This window comes from Salmo salar, chromosome ssa17 (genome assembly GCF_905237065.1).
Source record: "Salmo salar chromosome ssa17, Ssal_v3.1, whole genome shotgun sequence".
Classification (NCBI taxonomy): domain Eukaryota; kingdom Metazoa; phylum Chordata; class Actinopteri; order Salmoniformes; family Salmonidae; genus Salmo; species Salmo salar.
The window spans coordinates 84,777,298-84,795,532 of record NC_059458.1 but is presented as its reverse complement, the minus strand read 5'-3'; the positions used below and the strand labels follow the sequence as shown (position 1 = coordinate 84,795,532).

The window sequence follows — 18,235 nt, the reverse complement described above, 5'->3', positions numbered from 1 at the left end:
AGTCAGAGGGAAGCCTCCCAGCCAGCCAGTCAGTGGTGGAGTCAGAGGGAAACCTCCCAGCCAGTGGTGGAGTCAGAGGGAAACCTCCCAGCCAGTGGTGGAGTCAGAGGGAAACCTCCCAGCCAGTGGTGGAGTCAGAGGGAAACCTCCCAGCCAGTGGTGGAGTCAGAGGGAAGCCTCCCAGCCAGCCAGTGGTGGAGTCAGAGGGAAACCTCCCAGGCAGCCAGTGGTGGAGTCAGAGGGAAACCTCCCAGGCAGCCAGTGGTGGAGTCAGAGGGAAACCTCCCAGTCAGCCAGTGGTGGAGCCAGAGGGAAACCTCCCAGTCAGCCAGTGGTGGAGTCAGAGGGAAACCTCCCAGTCAGCCAGGCAGCCAGTCAGCCAGTGGTGGAGTCAGAGGGAAACCTCCCAGCCAGCCAGTGGTGGAGTCAGAGGGAAACCTCCCAGTCAGCCAGTGGTGGAGTCAGAGGGAAACCTCCCAGTCAGCCAGCCAGTGGTGGAGTCAGAGGGAAACCTCCCAGTCAGCCAGCCAGTGGTGGAGTCAGAGGGAAACCTCCCAGTCAGCCAGTGGTGGAGTCAGAGGGAAACCTCCCAGTCAGCCAGTGGTGGAGTCAGAGGGAAACCTCCCAGTCAGCCAGTGGTGGAGTAAGAGGGAAACCTCCCAGCCAGCCAGTGGTGGAGTCAGAGGGAAACCTCCCAGCCAGCCAGGCAGCCAGTGGTGGAGTCAGAGGGAAACCTCCCAGTCAGCCAGGCAGCCAGTGGTGGAGTCAGAGGGAAACCTCCCAGCCAGCCAGTGGTGGAGTCAGAGGGAAACCTCCCAGTCAGCCAGCCAGTGGTGGAGTCAGAGGGAAACCTCCCAGTCAGCCAGCCAGTGGTGGAGTCAGAGGGAAACCTCCCAGTCAGCCAGCCAGTGGTGGAGTCAGAGGGAAACCTCCCAGCCAGCCAGTGGTGGAGTCAGAGGGAAACCTCCCAGTCAGCCAGGCAGTGGTGGAGTCAGAGGGAAACCTCCCAGTCAGCCAGTGGTGGAGTCAGAGGGAAACCTCCCAGTCAGCCAGCGGGTGTTGTGTTAATGTGACGTGAGGCTGAGAGAGCAGAGTTCTGTATCAGTTTACTCTGCTGCTATTTATACCCGTCTGTCCTTCAACTATACCAGTGTACCAATATGTACACACACCCAACATTGTATGTGTGTATGCACATTCAAAAGTCTCCAAATGAGTTTCTGGTGTGTGTTAGCAGGTGAACATGCTGAAAGAGGTAGGTCATTGTTAGCTGTGCTGAATCATGTTCACCGTTGGACAGACCTGTACACAGTCCTAACACTATGACTGGTGGTCTGCTTAGTACAGTGGCCCTGACCCCTCTTTCTGTGTGTCTGACTGCTCTTAATGCTGTACTCCAGCCCCTCTATCAATATGACCCCTCTTTCTGTGTGTCTGACTGCTCTTAATGCTGTACTCCAGCCCCTCTATCAATATGACCCCTACACTGACTGTGTGTCGGGCAGAAGCCTTTCAGGACAACACCAGTCTGCTCTAAAGGTCATGACCCTAAACCCCAGCTGATGACTAACAGTCAGGGGCTTGACTATCGCAGCAAGGCAACACACTCAGATTTCCCTCTCTGTTTTGCCCCTTGTGTACACACACACACACACACACACACACACACACACACACAAGGTTTTTCTGCATAGAAAATAGTTTGGGGGAGTCGCTTATCTGTTTTTTTCGGGCCACTTATGTTCAAAAGTAAAAAAAGAAAAGATAAGGTATGTAGAAAATATAATGGACTTATATATATTTAAATAAGTCCATATTTGAGAACTAACAATCACCTAAATAAAAGCTAGACAGTCAGGGAGAATCTCCAATGTTATAAATGTTCCTTTCAGGAGTATGTTTGTCATGGCATGGTGCCCCCTGTGGTGTTTGAGTCACTCAGACGGCATCATCCATGGCAGAATGTGTAGGATACTGAGTATTCTTTTTCATAGTGTACTGACTACTACTGCAGTGTGACTGAGCCTGGTCTCTGTGTGAGAGGCTGAGCTGGGAGTCACAGGCCTGTGTCTATCTCTGACTGGGGACAGGAAACGGACAGGCTGCTCTTCCTGCGTGGTGCTGCTCAGTCCTAGCAGGAGGGAGACCTGGGAGTGAGCCTCTGCTCACTCCACCTAGCACTGTCTTCAGTACAGTCACTATATGTTATGTAGTGTTCTCATCCAGGACTCACTCCACCTAGCACTGTCTTCAGTACAGTCACTATATGTTATGTAGTGTTCTCATCCAGGACTCACTCCACCTAGCACTGTCTTCAGTACAGTCACTATATGTTATGTAGTGTTCTCATCCAGGACTCACTCCACCTAGCACTGTCTTCAGTACAGTCACTATATGTTATGTAGTGTTCTCATCCAGGACTCACACCACCTAGCACTGTCTTCAGTACAGTCACTATATGTTATGTAGTGTTCTCATCCAGGACTCACTCCACCTAGCACTGTCTTCAGTACAGTCACTATATGTTATGTAGTGTTCTCATCCAGGACTCACTCCACCTAGCACTGTCTTCAGTACAGTCACTGTATGTTATGTAGTGTTCTCATCCAGGACTCACTCCACCTAGCACTGTCTTCAGTACAGTCACTATATGTTATGTAGTGTTCTCATCCAGGACTCACTCCACCTAGCACTGTCTTCAGTACAGTCACTGTATGTTATGTAGTGTTCTCATCCAGGACTCACTCCACCTAGCACTGTCTTCAGTACAGTCACTATATGTTATGTAGTGTTCTCATCCAGGACTCACTCCACCTAGCACTGTCTTCAGTACAGTCACTATATGTTATGTAGTGTTCTCATCCAGGACTCACTCCACCTAGCACTGTCTTCAGTACAGTCACTGTATGTTATGTAGTGTTCTCATCCAGGACTCACTCCGCCTAGCACTGTCTTCAGTACAGTCACTGTATGTTATGTAGTGTTCTCATCCAGGACTCACTCCACCTAGCACTGTCTTCAGTACAGTCACTGTATGTTATGTAGTGTTCTCATCCAGGACTCACTCCACCTAGCACTGTCTTCAGTACAGTCACTATATGTTATGTAGTGTTCTCATCCAGGACTCACTCCACCTAGCACTGTCTTCAGTACAGTCACTGTATGTTATGTAGTGTTCTCATCTGCCTGGTATAGAGGTCCTGGATGACAGGGAGCTCAGCCTCAGTGATGTACTGAGCTGTATGCACTACCCTCTGTAGAGCCTTACCCTCTGTAGAGCATTACCCTCTGTAGAGCATTACCCTCTGTAGAGCATTACCCTCTGTAGAGCATTACCCTCTGTAGAGCACTACCCTCTGTAGAGCACTACCCTCTGTAGAGCGCTACCCTCTGTAGAGCGCTACCCTCTGTAGAGCGCTACCCTCTGTAGAGCGCTACCCTCTGTAGAGCGCTACCCTCTGTAGAGCGCTACCCTCTGTAGAGCGCTACCCTCTGTAGAGCGCTACCCCTCTGTAGAGCGCTACCCCTCTGTAGAGCGCTACCCCTCTGTAGAGCCTTGCGGTCGGATTGCCAAGCTGTTGCTATACCAGGCGGTGATCCAGCCAGTCAAGATGCTCTCTGTGGTGCAGCTGTAGAACCTGTTGAGGATCTGAGGACCTGTACCAAATCTTTTCAGCCTCTGTTGTCGTGCCTTCTTCACGACTGGGTTGGTATGTGTGGACCATGATAATTCCTTAGTGATGTGGACACAGAAGAAATTGAAGTTTTCGACCCGCTCCAATCCCGTCTATGAGAATGGGGGCGTGCTCGGCCCTCCATTTCCTTTGTCTTGCTGACGTAGAGGGTGAGGTTGTCACTTACCTCCTCCCTATAGGCTGTCTCATCGGTGAGCTGGCCTACCACCGTCGTGTCGTCAGCAAACTTAATAGTGTTGGAGTCGTGGGTGAGCAGGTAGTACAGGAGGGGTCTCAGTACGCACCACTGAGAGCCCCGTGTGTAGAGGATCAGCGTATTACTCAACAGAGACGGTGCATTGTGTCATGGCAGAGAAAGAGAAGTAGGATTAGAGGGGAAACAACAACACTTGGAAATCAACTGAAAAAACATGGCTGGTTTAGTGAAATAGTCACACTGAGGTGTGTGTGTGTTTTAAGTGCCTATATTATCCAGAGCACCGCCGGGCAGACGGTATCGGCCCGTCACCGCCCGGGCAGACGGTATCGGCCCGTCACCGCCGGGCAGACGGTATCGGCCCGTCACCGCCGGGCAGACGGTATCGGTATGTTATGGTAATCATCCAGGAACACTGTTTGCGTTCAGCAGTCAAGCCCAAGCTGTGACAAAACAGCTAATTGACTTCCTCTTCTTCACCCACACCACTGATGTAGATTTTACTGTGGGTTTAGGAACACAACGCTGTCAGTTACATGCATGTGGCTTTAGGGTGCTGATCAATTTATGGCATTTTGGAACCATTTCAGTGGCATTGTTTGGTGCTCTGTCAAATGCTGCTTCAGCTGTGCAGGGGGAAACGGATGCTGGGCATGGGGAAACGGATGCTGGGCATGGGGAAACGGATGCTGGGCAGGGGGAAACGGATGCTGGGCATGGGGAAACGGATGCTGTGTAGATGCTGTGCAGGGGGAAACGGATGCTGGGCAGGGGGAAACGGTAGCGATGCTGGGCAGGGGGAAACGGATGCTGGGCAGGGGGAAACGGATGCTGGGCAGGGGGAAACGGATGCTGGGCAGATGCTGTGCAGGGGGAAACTGATGCTGTGTAGATGCTGTGCAGGGGGAAACTGATGCTGTGTAGATGCTGTGCAGGGGGAAACTGATGCTGTGTAGATGCTGTGCAGGGGGAAACTGTATTCTCAATGTCATGTCTCTCTCCTCAGGAATGAATTATGTTTGAACAAAACTTTACTCCTTGAGCAAATATTTAGTACTTGCTTGCTTTGTGTGCATACAAAATGAATGAATCATATTTGTAAACTTCCTGCAGGCTTTTCCAGTTGACTATCGGTCTCTCTGTGTTTATAGTTGGTGTTTTAGGTGCAGGCAGATTGACCTAGATAACTAGACTATGCACTGTGACACTGGAGGTTTGTTTGTATGCACAGCAAGCTTAGTCTCTGTAATACGTAGTCTGAGCGTCAGGTTGTCCTAGATTAGGTCATCAGCGGCCTGTTAGTGAGCAGCTAGTAGCCTCTCTAGACTGTAGAGATACTGAGCCGTAGTGTAGTACTGGGAGCTGCTGGAAATCCAGAGCATTCTAGCTACTGCTGAGCTCACCCAGTCTATTAGTCATATTAAACCCTCTCTCTCTCCCATTCTGTTTGTCTCTGTCTTCCAGTATTTCTACTGTTTGTTTCATAACATTTAGTGGATTATGTTTTAGGGGCTGGTTGTATGGCCTCTCCAGCTGTGAGGCACATGCTCTCTGTGTGTACTGGCAGGGTGTTTTCAGCCATTGAAATCCTTGGGCGGGCTGCCTAAAGTCCAAAAATCTGTTTTTGAGATGGAAAAACTCTTTCAGTGTGAATTTACAACGGAAACCCGTTACAAAGTATTAAGAAATTATAATGGACCCTTAATATTTTTATTATATAATCTTTGAGAACTGACCGCCAAAATAAAAGCTAGACATTCAGGGAGAATAGAAAATTCAAAAAACGATGAATTTAGCAGTATTGATTTTATGTTTGAGCAAAACAAACAAAGCATTTGCCCTGGCAGAAGGTGTAGAATTGCAGGAAATTGGCTTAAAAATGTTTTTAAAAACCATAAACAAATCTACATCGTCAAGATAGGGGCCGTTTTGATAAACCCTGACGGTGTACTCTGTGTGTTTAGACACATCTGACCTCTGTCTCACACAGGGATCATGGTTTGAATAACTGTCTGGCCTGCTGTCCTACTTGTAAAATGGTAGAGTGGAGAGAGGGGGGGGGAAGAGCTCTCTGGATTAACAGCATCACAGTATAATACACTGTTTTCTCCTGCTCCCCTCTCCTTCTCTACCCCACATACTCTCTCCCTCGCTCACTCTGTTTTCTCCTGCTCCCCTCTCCTTCTCTACCCCACATACTCTCTCCCTCGCTCACTCTGTTTTCTCCTGCTCCCCCTCTCCTTCTCTACCCCACATACTCTCTCCCTCGCTCACTCTGTTTTCTCCTGCTCCCCTCTCCTTCTCTACCCCACATACTCTCTCCCTCGCTCACTCTGTTTTCTCCTGCTCCCCTCTCCTTCTCTACCCCACATACTCTCTCCCTCGCTCACTCTGTTTTCTCCTGCTCCCCTCTCCTTCTCTACCCCACATACTCTCTCCCTCGCTCACTCTGTTTTCTCCTGCTCCCCTCTCCTTCTCTACCCCACATACTCTCTCCCTCGCTCACTCTGTTTTCTCCTGCTCCCCTCTCCTTCTCTACCCCACATACTCTCTCCCTCGCTCACTCTGTTTTCTCCTGCTCCCCTCTCCTTCTCTACCCCACATACTCTCTCCCTCGCTCACTCTGTTTTCTCCTGCTCCCCTCTCCTTCTCTACCCCACATACTCTCTCCCTCGCTCACTCTGTTTTCTCCTGCTCCCCCCTCTCCTTCTCTACCCCACGCTCTTGCTCGCTCTTTCTCGCTCTCTTGCTCTTGCTCTCGCTCTCGCTCTCTTGCTCTTGCTCTCGCTCTCTTGCTCTCGCTCTCTTGCTCTCGCTCGCTCTCTCTTGCTCTCTCTGTGTGTCCTGTCATATGTTGGTGAGTGTGCTCCAGAGGCGTGTGTGTTGGGGCTATAGTGAAGCAGCAGCTCCTCTGAACCAGGCCATGTCACTGAAGCAGGCTCCCCTGTTCTGACAGCAATGTGCTCCCAGCTACACCATCCTGCCATAAACGCACACACATCACACGTGAGCAACACGCATACCAAAATAAACACAGGCTCGGACTAGTCGCTACCATGTATACAAATCTACTGGTAACTGCCAAAATAAAGGAAACACTTGAGTAAATGAGGGATGCAAAGTATATTGAAAGCATGTGCTTCCATACAGGTGTGGAATTAACATCCCATGGTGCTTAGGGTCATGTTTAAATATGCTGTCCAGGCCCAGTCACCTGTTATTTTGACTACCGTGGCTAGAAGAAGAGATCTCTGGGAGCTTCAGTGACGAACGCCGCTCAACTTGCTGACGTTTCGCCATATGCCGCTGACGTTTCGCCATATGCCACTGCCGTCTGTCACCAGATCTGACGTTTCGCCATATGCCACTGCCTCTGTCACCAGATCGACTTTGTATGCCACTGCCGTCTGTCACCATCTGACGTTTCGCCTATCAGTCAGATCTGACGTTTCCTGCAGCCGTCTGTCACCAGATCTGACGTTTCGCCATATGCCACTGCCGTCTGTCACCAGATCTGACGTTTCGCCATATGCCACTGCCGTCTGTCACCAGATCTGACGTTTCGCCATATGCCACTGCCGTCTGTCACCACATCTGACGTTTCGCCATATGCCAGTCACCACATCTCAACCCAATTCATCACTTACGGAAGATTCTGAAGCAGTGGCTGAGACACCGTTTTCCATCAACAAAACAGCCAATGATGGAATGTTTGGTTCCAGACACTTGTAGAATCTATGCCAAGGCACAGTGAAGCTGTTCTGGCGGCTTGTGGTGGCACAATGCCCTATTGACATACAATGTTGGTTTCCTTTATTTTGGCAGTTACCTGTATATCTACATATCATCACACCGTTGTTGTACCATTATGTCATAGAGGAGTGGGAGACAGGGGGCTTTGAAATGTGTTTGGGCGTGGCAGGGTGGTTGTTGTATTATTATGTCATAGAGGAGTGGGAGACAGGGGGCTTTGAAATGTGTTTGGGCGTGGCAGGGTGGTTGTTGTACCATTATGTCATAGAGGAGTGGGAGACGGGGCTTTGAAATGTGTTTGGGTGTGGCAGGGTGGTTGTTGTACCATTATGTCATAGAGGAGTGGGAGACAGGGGGCTTTGAAATGTGTTTGGGCGTGGCAGGGTGGTTGTACTATTATTATGTCATAGAGGAGTGGGAGACAGGGGGCTTTGAAATGTGTTTGGGCGTGGCAGGGTGGTTGTACTATTATTATGTCATAGAGGAGTGGGAGACGGGGCTTTGAAATGTGTTTGGGCGTGGCAGGGTGGTTGTTGTATTATTATGTCATAGAGGAGTGGGAGACAGGGGGCTTTGAAATGTGTTTGGGCGTGGCAGGGTGGTTGTACTATTATTATGTCATAGAGGAGTGGGAGACAGGGGGCTTTGAAATGTGTTTGGGCGTGGCAGGGTGGTTGTTGTACCATTATGTCATAGAGGAGTGGGAGACGGGGGGCTTTGAAATGTGTTTGGGCGTGGCAGGGTGGTTGTTGTACTATTATTATGTCATAGAGGAGTGGGAGACAGGGGGCTTTGAAATGTGTTTGGGCGTGGCAGGGTGGTTGTTGTACTATTATTATGTCATAGAGGAGTGGGAGACGGGGGGCTTTGAAATGTGTTTGGGCGTGGCAGGGTGGTTGTGACGGATCAGACAACCAACCGCAGGCCTTTAGCTGTCTGTCTACTGTGAAGGGCAGTCTGGCTGGATCTTATGGCTGGGTGGTTTTGTTGATGTGTGTAGGGGAGAGTCAGTCCACACACAACCAGCACATTTTCACTTAAAAAATATATATATTCAAATGTGACTCAATATTGAGGTTCTGAATAGGGCTGAATTGCCAGTGACCTCACTATACTATATAATCGCGATACTGAGGTGCCGATATACTCAAATAATTGTATTTGTCACATACACATGGTTAGCAGATGTTAATGGCTACATGCACATGGTTAGCAGATGTTAATGGCTACATACACATGGTTAGCAGATGTTAATGGCTACATACACACACATGGTTAGCAGATGTTAATGGCTACATACACACACATGGTTAGCAGATGTTAATGGCTACATACACACACATGGTTAGCAGATGTTAATGGCTACATACACACACATGGTTAGCAGATGTTAATGGCTACATACATACACATGGTTAGCAGATGTTAATGGCTACATGCATACACATGGTTAGCAGATGTTAATGGCTACATGCATACACATGGTTAGCAGATGTTAATGGCTACATGCATACACATGGTTAGCAGATGTTAATGGCTACATGCATGCACATGGTTAGCAGATGTTAATGGCTACATGCATGCACATGGTTAGCAGATGTGAATGGCTACATGCATGCACATGGTTAGCAGATGTGAATGGCTACATGCATGCACATGGTTAGCAGATGTGAATGGCTACATGCACGCACATGGTTAGCAGATGTGAATGGCTACATGCACGCACATGGTTAGCAGATGTGAATGGCTACATGCACGCACATGGTTAGCAGATGTGAATGGCTACATGCACGCACATGGTTAGCAGATGTTAATGCGAGTGTAGCGAACTCATTGTGCAGTAATATCTAACAGTTCTCCAACATCTACCTAATACACACATCTAAAAGGGGTGAATGAGAATATGTACATATATGAATGAGCGATGGCTGAGCGGCATAGGCAAAGTGCAACAGATGGTAGAAAATACACTATATACATATGATATGAGTAATGTAAGATATGTAAACATTAAAGTGACATTATTTAAAGTGTATGCATTGGGACATTCACGATTCTGTATGTATTGCGGTTTAATGTTCCAAACATATTGCTCACAATATGTCTGCTGTAGAGAGATGAGAAAATGAGTCATCAGTCATGGAAATAAGTGCTGAAAACATGTTGACTCACTATTTAAAAAGGAGAACAAGCTATAGGATGAAAAATATCAGTTTTTCTTATTTTTTACAAATCGATACTTTGAGTCTATATAATGTCGTCCATATCACAATATGCAACTATCGATATAAAAACATTTTTTTACCATCACAAGTTGTGGTGTGTGGACTTTCCAAAATGCATCAATACTTCCTTCCTTCTGTAAATGGGTTATGTGTTATTATTAGTTTGCTAAATGACAGCCGGTAACATTTTCACTCTAATACAGTGTTTTATTATTTTGTTCTTTTTCCAGTCATAACCTTGATGTAATTTCTGAAAAGCAGCTACTAATTATTTAAATATAAAATATTAAGTTATTTTTTAATTTTATTTAACCTTTTATTTAACTAGGAAAGTCAGTTAAGAACAAATTCTTATCTACAATGAGGCCTACACCGGCCGAACCCAGACCACGCTGGGCCAACTGTGTGCCGGTCTATGGGACTCCCAATCAAATCGAACCTAAAGAAATAAATAAAAGTAACAAATAATTAAAGAAAAGCAGTAAAATAACAATAGTGGGGTTATATACAGGGTGTTATGGTACAGAGTCAATGTGCAGGGCACCGGTTAGTCAAGGTAATATGTACATGTAGGTAGAGTTATTAAAGTGACTATGCATAGATAATAACAGAGTAGCAGCAGTGTAAAAGAGGGGGGGAGGGGCAATGCAAATAGTCTGGGTAGCCTTTTGATTATATGTTCAGGAGTGTTCAGGCTTGGGGGTAGAGCTGTTTAGTCCTGTACATAGACTGAAGACAGCAGAGCATGGAGATCACATGTCAGGCTGTTATTTTGTCTGCTCTTAAAGAGCTGCTTCCCACAGGTAGCAGCAGGCAGGTAACAACGGGTCATTTGGCAGGTGATCTGAAAATATTACACAGTTCTCTGGTTCTGATGAGATGCCAAACGGCCCCACCTACAGTAGCTCTGCCTCCTGAATTGTGCTGTGTCCCAAATGGCACAATCTGGCCCTATGGGCCATGGTCAAAAGTAGTGCACTAAACAGGGATTATGGTGCCATTTGGGATGTATACTGCTACTGCTCTCCCCAGTTCCACCCCCTGGACCGCTACGGCGCTCCCCCGTTCGACGCCCCCTGGACCGCTACGGCGCTCCCCCGTTCGACGCCCCCTGGACCGCTACGGCGCTCCCCCGTTCGACACCCCCTGGACCGCTACGGCGCTCCCCCGTTCGACGCCCCCTGGACCGCTACGGCGCGCCCCCGTTCGACACCCCCTGGACCGCTACGGCGCTCCCCCGTTCGACACCCTGGACCGCTACGGCGCTCCCCCGTTCCACACCCTGGACCGCTACGGCGCTCCCCCGTTCGACACCCTGGACCGCTACGGCGCTCCCCCGTTCCACACCCTGGACCGCTACGGCGCTTCCCCGTTCCACACCCTGGACCGCTACGGCGCTCCCCCGTTCCACACCCTGGACTGCCAAACCAAAATAATACACACTGAACTGATCACTCCACTGAATCCAGTTTATTACAGTTTTCTAACAGCAGTTTTCTAACAGCAGTTTTCTAACAGCAGTTTTCTAACAGCAGTGTCCAAGCTCTCTGGTTACTGTAATGAATAATTCCTCAGAGTTGTCCTCTGTCTAATTGTAAGCCCAATTGTTTTGCTCCTTTTGAGTGGTAATATAATCATGCCACATGTCAGTAGTCAGAGGAGTTGGCTGAAGCACCTAGGCCTATAGCTGGGACCATGGTAATAATACAGGGCTAATGAAGCTCTTCATGTATTGATGGCAGTAGTTGTTCCTCTGGGTTTAGAGCTACAGTAACACCTCAACCAGAGCCTCCTCTCTTCCTCCTCTCCTCTCCTCTGCTCATTCATTCTCTAGATTCCAGACGTGCTCTGGGTAGTAGTGGATCTCTCTCTCTAGATTCCAGACGTGCTCTGGGTAGTAGTGGATCTCTCTCTCTAGATTCCAGGCGTGCTCTGGGTAGTAGTGGATCTCTCTCTAGATTCCAGGCGTGCTCTGGGTAGTAGTGGATCTCTCTAGATTCCAGGCGTGCTCTGGGTAGTAGTGGATCTCTCTCTAGATTCCAGGCGTGCTCTGGGTAGTAGTGGATCTCTCTCTAGATTCCAGGCGTGCTCTGGGTAGTAGTGGATCTCTCTCTAGATTCCAGGCGTGCTCTGGGTAGTAGTGGATCTCTCTCTCTAGATTCCAGGCGTGCTCTGGGTAGTAGTGGATCTCTCTCTAGATTCCAGGCGTGCTCTGGGTAGTAGTGGATCTCTCTCTAGATTCCAGGCGTGCTCTGGGTAGTAGTGGATCTCTCTCTCTAGATTCCAGGCGTGCTCTGGGTAGTAGTGGATCTCTCTCTCTAGATTCCAGGCGTGCTCTGGGTAGTAGTGGATCTCTCTCTCTCTAGATTCCAGGCGTGCTCTGGGTAGTAGTGGATCTCTCTCTCTCTAGATTCCAGGCGTGCTCTGGGTAGTAGTGGATCTCTCTCTCTCTAGATTCCAGGCGTGCTCTGGGTAGTAGTGGATCTCTCTCTCTCAGATTCCAGGCGTGCTCTGGGTAGTAGTGGATCTCTCTCTCTTAGATTCCAGGCGTGCTCTGGGTAGTAGTGGATCTCTCTCTCTCAGATTCCAGGCGTGCTCTGGGTAGTAGTGGATCTCTCTCTCTCTAGATTCCAGGCGTGCTCTGGGTAGTAGTGGATCTCTCTCTCTCAGATTCCAGGCGTGCTCTGGGTAGTAGTGGATCTCTCTCTCTCTAGATTCCAGGCGTGCTCTGGGTAGTAGTGGATCTCTCTCTAGATTCCAGACGTGCTCTGGGTAGTAGTGGATCTCTCTCTCTAGATTCCAGACGTGCTCTGGGTAGTAGTGGATCTCTCTCTCAGATTCCAGGCGTGCTCTGGGTAGTAGTGGATCTCTCTCTCTAGATTCCAGGCGTGCTCTGGGTAGTAGTGGATCTCTCTCTCTCTAGATTCCAGGCGTGCTCTGGGTAGTAGTGGATCTCTCTCTAGATTCCAGACGTGCTCTGGGTAGTAGTGGATCTCTCTCTAGATTCCAGGCGTGCTCTGGGTAGTAGTGGATCTCTCTCTAGATTCCAGGCGTGCTCTGGGTAGTAGTGGATCTCTCTCTAGATTCCAGGCGTGCTCTGGGTAGTAGTGGATCTGCATGCAGGTCTTCACAGCTCTTTTATTAACACTGTTTTTCCCCTTCTCTCTCTCTCTAGACAAGCAGAAACCCAAAATAAACTCAGAGGAGCTCCAGATTAAAAAGGTGAAGAAGAAAAGAAGAAGAAACACAAAGAGAGTGAGAGAGAGAAGGAGAAGTGGAAACGGACCAAGATGTACAGCAGGTCCAGCCAGACCGTGTGTGCTGGTCTCCTCTCTGAGCTCCACGCAGGCCTGGCCTCCAAACAACACCACCACCACCAACACCACGGCCACACAGAGTTCAAACCCCGCTCCCCGTCCACCACCACCACACCTCCACCACCTCATCCATCAAACAGGAGAACTGCTACAGCCCCTCTCCAACTCTGTCCCTCTCCAAGCCCCTATGGAGCAGCAGCAATAGCAGTAGCAGTAGCATTAGCAGTTGGGACCCAGCTTCCCCCATGACCTCCCCTCTCCAGATCCCCCAGCCACGGTGCCCCCAGCCTGGCTTTGAGAACCTGGAGTTCGCCCGCTTCATCCACGTAGAGGAACAACCCAACGGTGGAGCCCTGGTGGCACACGCCTACTGCAGCGAGCTCTCGGCCCTGTCTCCAGCAGAGATGCAGCAGTTCGCCCAGGAGTTTGTTACCCTAGCCTTCAGTGAGGACACGTCATCCCAGGCAGCTCATTACGTCATGGGCATCATCCACGGGGCGGCCTCCTACCTGCCAGACTTCCTGGACTACTTCTCCTGGAAGTTCCCCTCGTCGCCGGTCAAGATGGAGATCCTGGGGAAGAAGGATATAGAGACCACCACTATGCTCAACTTCCACAATCAGGTGAGGATGCTGTTTGGTTGGTTTGTTTTAGTGCTGGCTGCTGTATTTCTTACAGTATTTGATGCTCAATGTGTTACTATATTGTAATTATATTGTAATTGAACCATACCACCCTTCATCCCACTGCTGGCTTGCCACTGAAGCTAAGCAGGGTCGGTCCTGGTCGGTCTGTGGATGGGAGACCAGATGCTGGAAGTGGTGTTGGAGGGCCAGTAGGAGGAACTCTTTCCTCTGGTCTAAAGAATAAAAATATCCCAATTCCCCAGTGCAGTGACAATCACAGGGTGCCGTCTTTCAGATGGGACGTTAAACAGGTGTCCTGACTCTCTGTGGTCTCTATAGATCCATGGTACTTATCATAAGAGTAGGGATGTTAACCCTGGTGTCCTGACTCTCTGTGGTCTCTATAGATCCATGGTACTTATCATAAGAGTAGGGGTGTTAACCCTGGTGTCCTGGCTCTCTGTGGTCTCTATAGATCCATGGTACTTATCATAAGAGTAGGGATGTTAACCCTGGTGTCCTGGCTCTCTGTGGTCTCTATAGATCCCATGGTACTTATCATAAGAGTAGGGATGTTAACCCTGGTGTCCTGGCTCTCTGTGGTCTCTATAGATCCCATGGTACTTATCATAAGAGTAGGGGTGTTAACCCTGGTGTCCTGGCTCTCTGTGGTCTCTATAGATCCATGGTACTTATCATAAGAGTAGGGATGTTAACCCTGGTGTCCTGGCTCTCTGTGGTCTCTATAGATCCCATGGTACTTATCATAAGAGTAGGGGTGTTAACCCTGGTGTCCTGGCTCTCTGTGGTCTCTATAGATCCCATGGTACTTATCATAAGAGTAGGGGTGTTAACCCTGGTGTCCTGGCTCTCTGTGGTCTCTATAGATCCATGGTACTTATCATAAGAGTAGGGATGTTAACCCTGGTGTCCTGACTCTCTGTGGTCTCTATAGATCCCATGGTACTTATCATAAGAGTAGGGGTGTTAACCCTGGTGTCCTGACTCTCTGTGGTCTCTATAGATCCCATGGTACTTATCATAAGAGTAGGGATGTTAACCCTGGTGTCCTGGCTCTCTGTGGTCTCTATAGATCCATGGTACTTATCATAAGAGTAGGGATGTTAACCCTGGTGTCCTGGCTCTCTGTGGTCTCTATAGATCCCATGGTACTTATCATAAGAGTAGGGGTGTTAACCCTGGTGTCCTGACTCTCTGTGGTCTCTATAGATCCCATGGTACTTATCATAAGAGTAGGGGTGTTAACCCTGGTGTCCTGGCTCTCTGTGGTCTCTATAGATCCCATGGTACTTATCATAAGAGTAGGGATGTTAACCCTGGTGTCCTGGCTCTCTGTGGTCTCTATAGATCCCATGGTACTACCTTCATACCATCATGGCCACCTAATCATCCCCAGTTTCCAATTGGCTCATTCTTCCCCCTGTAACTATTCCCCAGGTTGTTGATGTAAAGGAGAAAATAAAGCCTGGATGAATATGTGTTCATCAGTAATCACACACTACTTGGTTGAAGAAAAACAGTACAAAGCTTATGTGGAATTCTATCTAGAGATTGATATAGCTGAATGAATACAAGCAACAATCCTAAACCATTGAATACAGTACCAGTCATAAGTTTGGACATACCTACTCATTCCAAGATCTTTATTTTATTTTTATTATTTTATACATTGTAGAACAATAGTGGAGACATCAAATCTATGAAATAACACATATGTAATCATATAGTAACCAAAAAAGTGTTAAACAAATCAAAATATATTTTATATTTGAGATCCTTCAAAGTAGCCACCCTTTGCCTTGATGACAGCTTTGCACACTCTTGGCAAGAAAGCCCTTGAATGAGTAGGTGTGTCCAAACATTTGACTGGTGCTGTATATCTGGAGTAGACTGTATCATCATAACACAGCCTTGGTTTTACACAACTACAGGCTAAAGAAATAATAGGGATCGTGTGAAATGAAATGAAATCCACTTGTGAATATTTTAGGGATATCTCTTACTATTGAGCAGGCTGTAAGCTCAAGCCTCTAGTCCTGTTTGAAGGGTTTTGTTCTGTTTGAATGATTTTGAAGTGCTGTGGTACACAGAGCTCCTTCCAAAGCCCAGGCTGTGCTGTTATCAGGGATATCCTCTCCCTGAGCGCGGCTGGCAACCATCAGATCATTTTTCACCCTGCTTCTACTCAAATCCAATATGGAGCCCTTGAATAGAGGCTTTCGAGGGCTTTGTCCCAATTGGCACCCTATTCCCTATTTATTGCACTACTTTTGACCAGAGCTCTAATATAGGGAATAGGGTGCCATTTGGGATGCTGCCAAGGTAAAATTAGTTCTAATCAAATGCGAGTCTTTTCCCAGGCCTCTGTCTTTCTCTCGGAATGTTCTTTAACACGGAATAAAGGGCTGATTCTAGAACTTGGAAATATCGCTACGTTCTCTTGACATTTAGAACCCTATGATGTAATACACTAATTGTAATTTAATCTAAAGCTTGGCAGCAGAGGGCGAACACTGAACACTGAACACTGCACACTGGGTCTAGTTGTATATTGAGATCATCCTCCCTTCAGCTTGGTTCAGGAACAGAGCTTGGCTGGTATTTTGGAAGTTATGACAACCGTTCCCCAGCCACCCTAGTATCCATGAGTTGGTTAGGACAACCGTCCCCCAGCCACCCTAGTGTCCATGAGTTGGTTAGGACAACCGTCCCCCAGCCACCCTAGTGTCCATGAGTTGGTTAGGACAACCGTCCCCCAGCCGCCCTAGTGTCCATGAGTTGGTTAGGACAACCGTCCCCCAGCCGCCCTAGTGTCCATGAGTTGGTTAGGACAACCGTCCCCCAGCCGCCCTAGTGTCCATGAGTTGGTTAGGACAACCGTCCCCCAGCCGCCCCTAGTGTCCATGAGTTGGTTAGGACAACCGTCCCCCAGCCGCCCTAGTATCCATGAGTTGGTTAGGACAACCGTCCCCCAGCCACCCTAGTGTCCATGAGTTGGTTAGGACAACCGTCCCCCAGCCGCCCTAGTGTCCATGAGTTGGTTAGGACAACCGTCCCCCAGCCGCCCTAGTGTCCATGAGTTGGTTAGGACAACCGTCCCCCAGCCACCCTAGTGTCCATGAGTTGGTTAGGACAACCGTCCCCCAGCCACCCTAGTGTCCATGAGTTGGTTAGGACAACCGTCCCCCAGCCGCCCTAGTGTCCATGAGTTGGTTAGGACAACCGTCCCCCAGCCGCCCTAGTGTCCATGAGTTGGTTAGGACAACCGTCCCCCAGCCGCCCTAGTGTCCATGAGTTGGTTAGGACAACCGTCCCCCAGCCACCACTGACAGACCCTGGTCTCCCCTCCCAGTCCTCATAATGATTGTTCTGCAGCATCTGATGTGCCAGAAACAATATGGCCTAATCGGTTAAAGAGAGCTTCACCGAGGACTTGGGCCCGTTTTAAATTTTTTTTATTTAACCTTTATTTAACTAGGCAAGTCAGTTAAGAACAAGTTTTTATTTTCAATGACGGTCTAGGAACAGTAGGTTAACTGCCTTGTTCAGGGGCAGAATGACAGATTTGTACCTTGTCAGCTCGGGTTCTCTTGCAACCTTTCGGTTACTAGTCCAACGCTCTAACCACTAGGCTACCTGCCGCGGTTGCATAAAACATCTTGAAGTTATTTTCCCCCTTAACTCTTACATCTAGATGTGCCGCTAGCGGAACGCCTCGCCAATATCCAATGATAGAGCGTGGCGCGAATTACAAACTCCTCAAAATCCCAAAACTTCCGTTTTTCAAACATATGACTATTTCACACCATTTTAAAGACAAGACTCTCCTTTATCTAACCACATTGTCCGATTTCAAAAAGGCTTTACAACGAAAGCAAAACATTAGATTATGTCAGGAGAGTACCCAGCCAGAAATAATCAGACACCCATTTTTCAAGCTAGCATATAATGTCACAAAAACCACAGCTAAATGCAGCACTAACCTTTGATCTTCATCAAATGACACTCCTAGGACATTATGTTATACAATTACATGCATGTTTTGTTCAATCAAGTTAATATTTATATAAAAAAAACAGACAGCTTTTTACATTAGCATGTGACATTCAGAACTAGCATACCCACCGAAAACTTCCGGTGAATTTACTAAATTACTCATGATAAACGTTCACAAAAAACATAACAATTATTTTAAGAATTATAGATACAGAACTCCTTTATGCCATCGCGGTGTCTGGTGAAAGCACATTTTGCAATATTCTGAGTAGATAGCCCGGCCATCATGGCTAGCTATTTTGACACCCACCAAGTTTGGCACTCACCAAACTCAGATTTACTATAAGAAAAATTGGATTACCTTTGCTGTTCTTCGTCAGAATGCACTCCCAGGACTTCTACTTCA

General features: G+C 48.1%; 1 protein-coding gene across 1 annotated transcript in view; it reads left to right on the top strand.

Moving 5' to 3' along the window:
• Positions 1-18,235, top strand: part of LOC106609819 (lysine-specific demethylase RSBN1L-like) — an 89,104-nt gene that overhangs the window by 8,141 nt on the left and 62,728 nt on the right. The window contains 3 exon segments of the mRNA XM_045700273.1: positions 13,045-13,098; positions 13,101-13,266; positions 13,383-13,809. Of these exon segments, the coding sequence (XP_045556229.1) occupies positions 13,045-13,098; positions 13,101-13,266; positions 13,383-13,809 (647 nt within the window).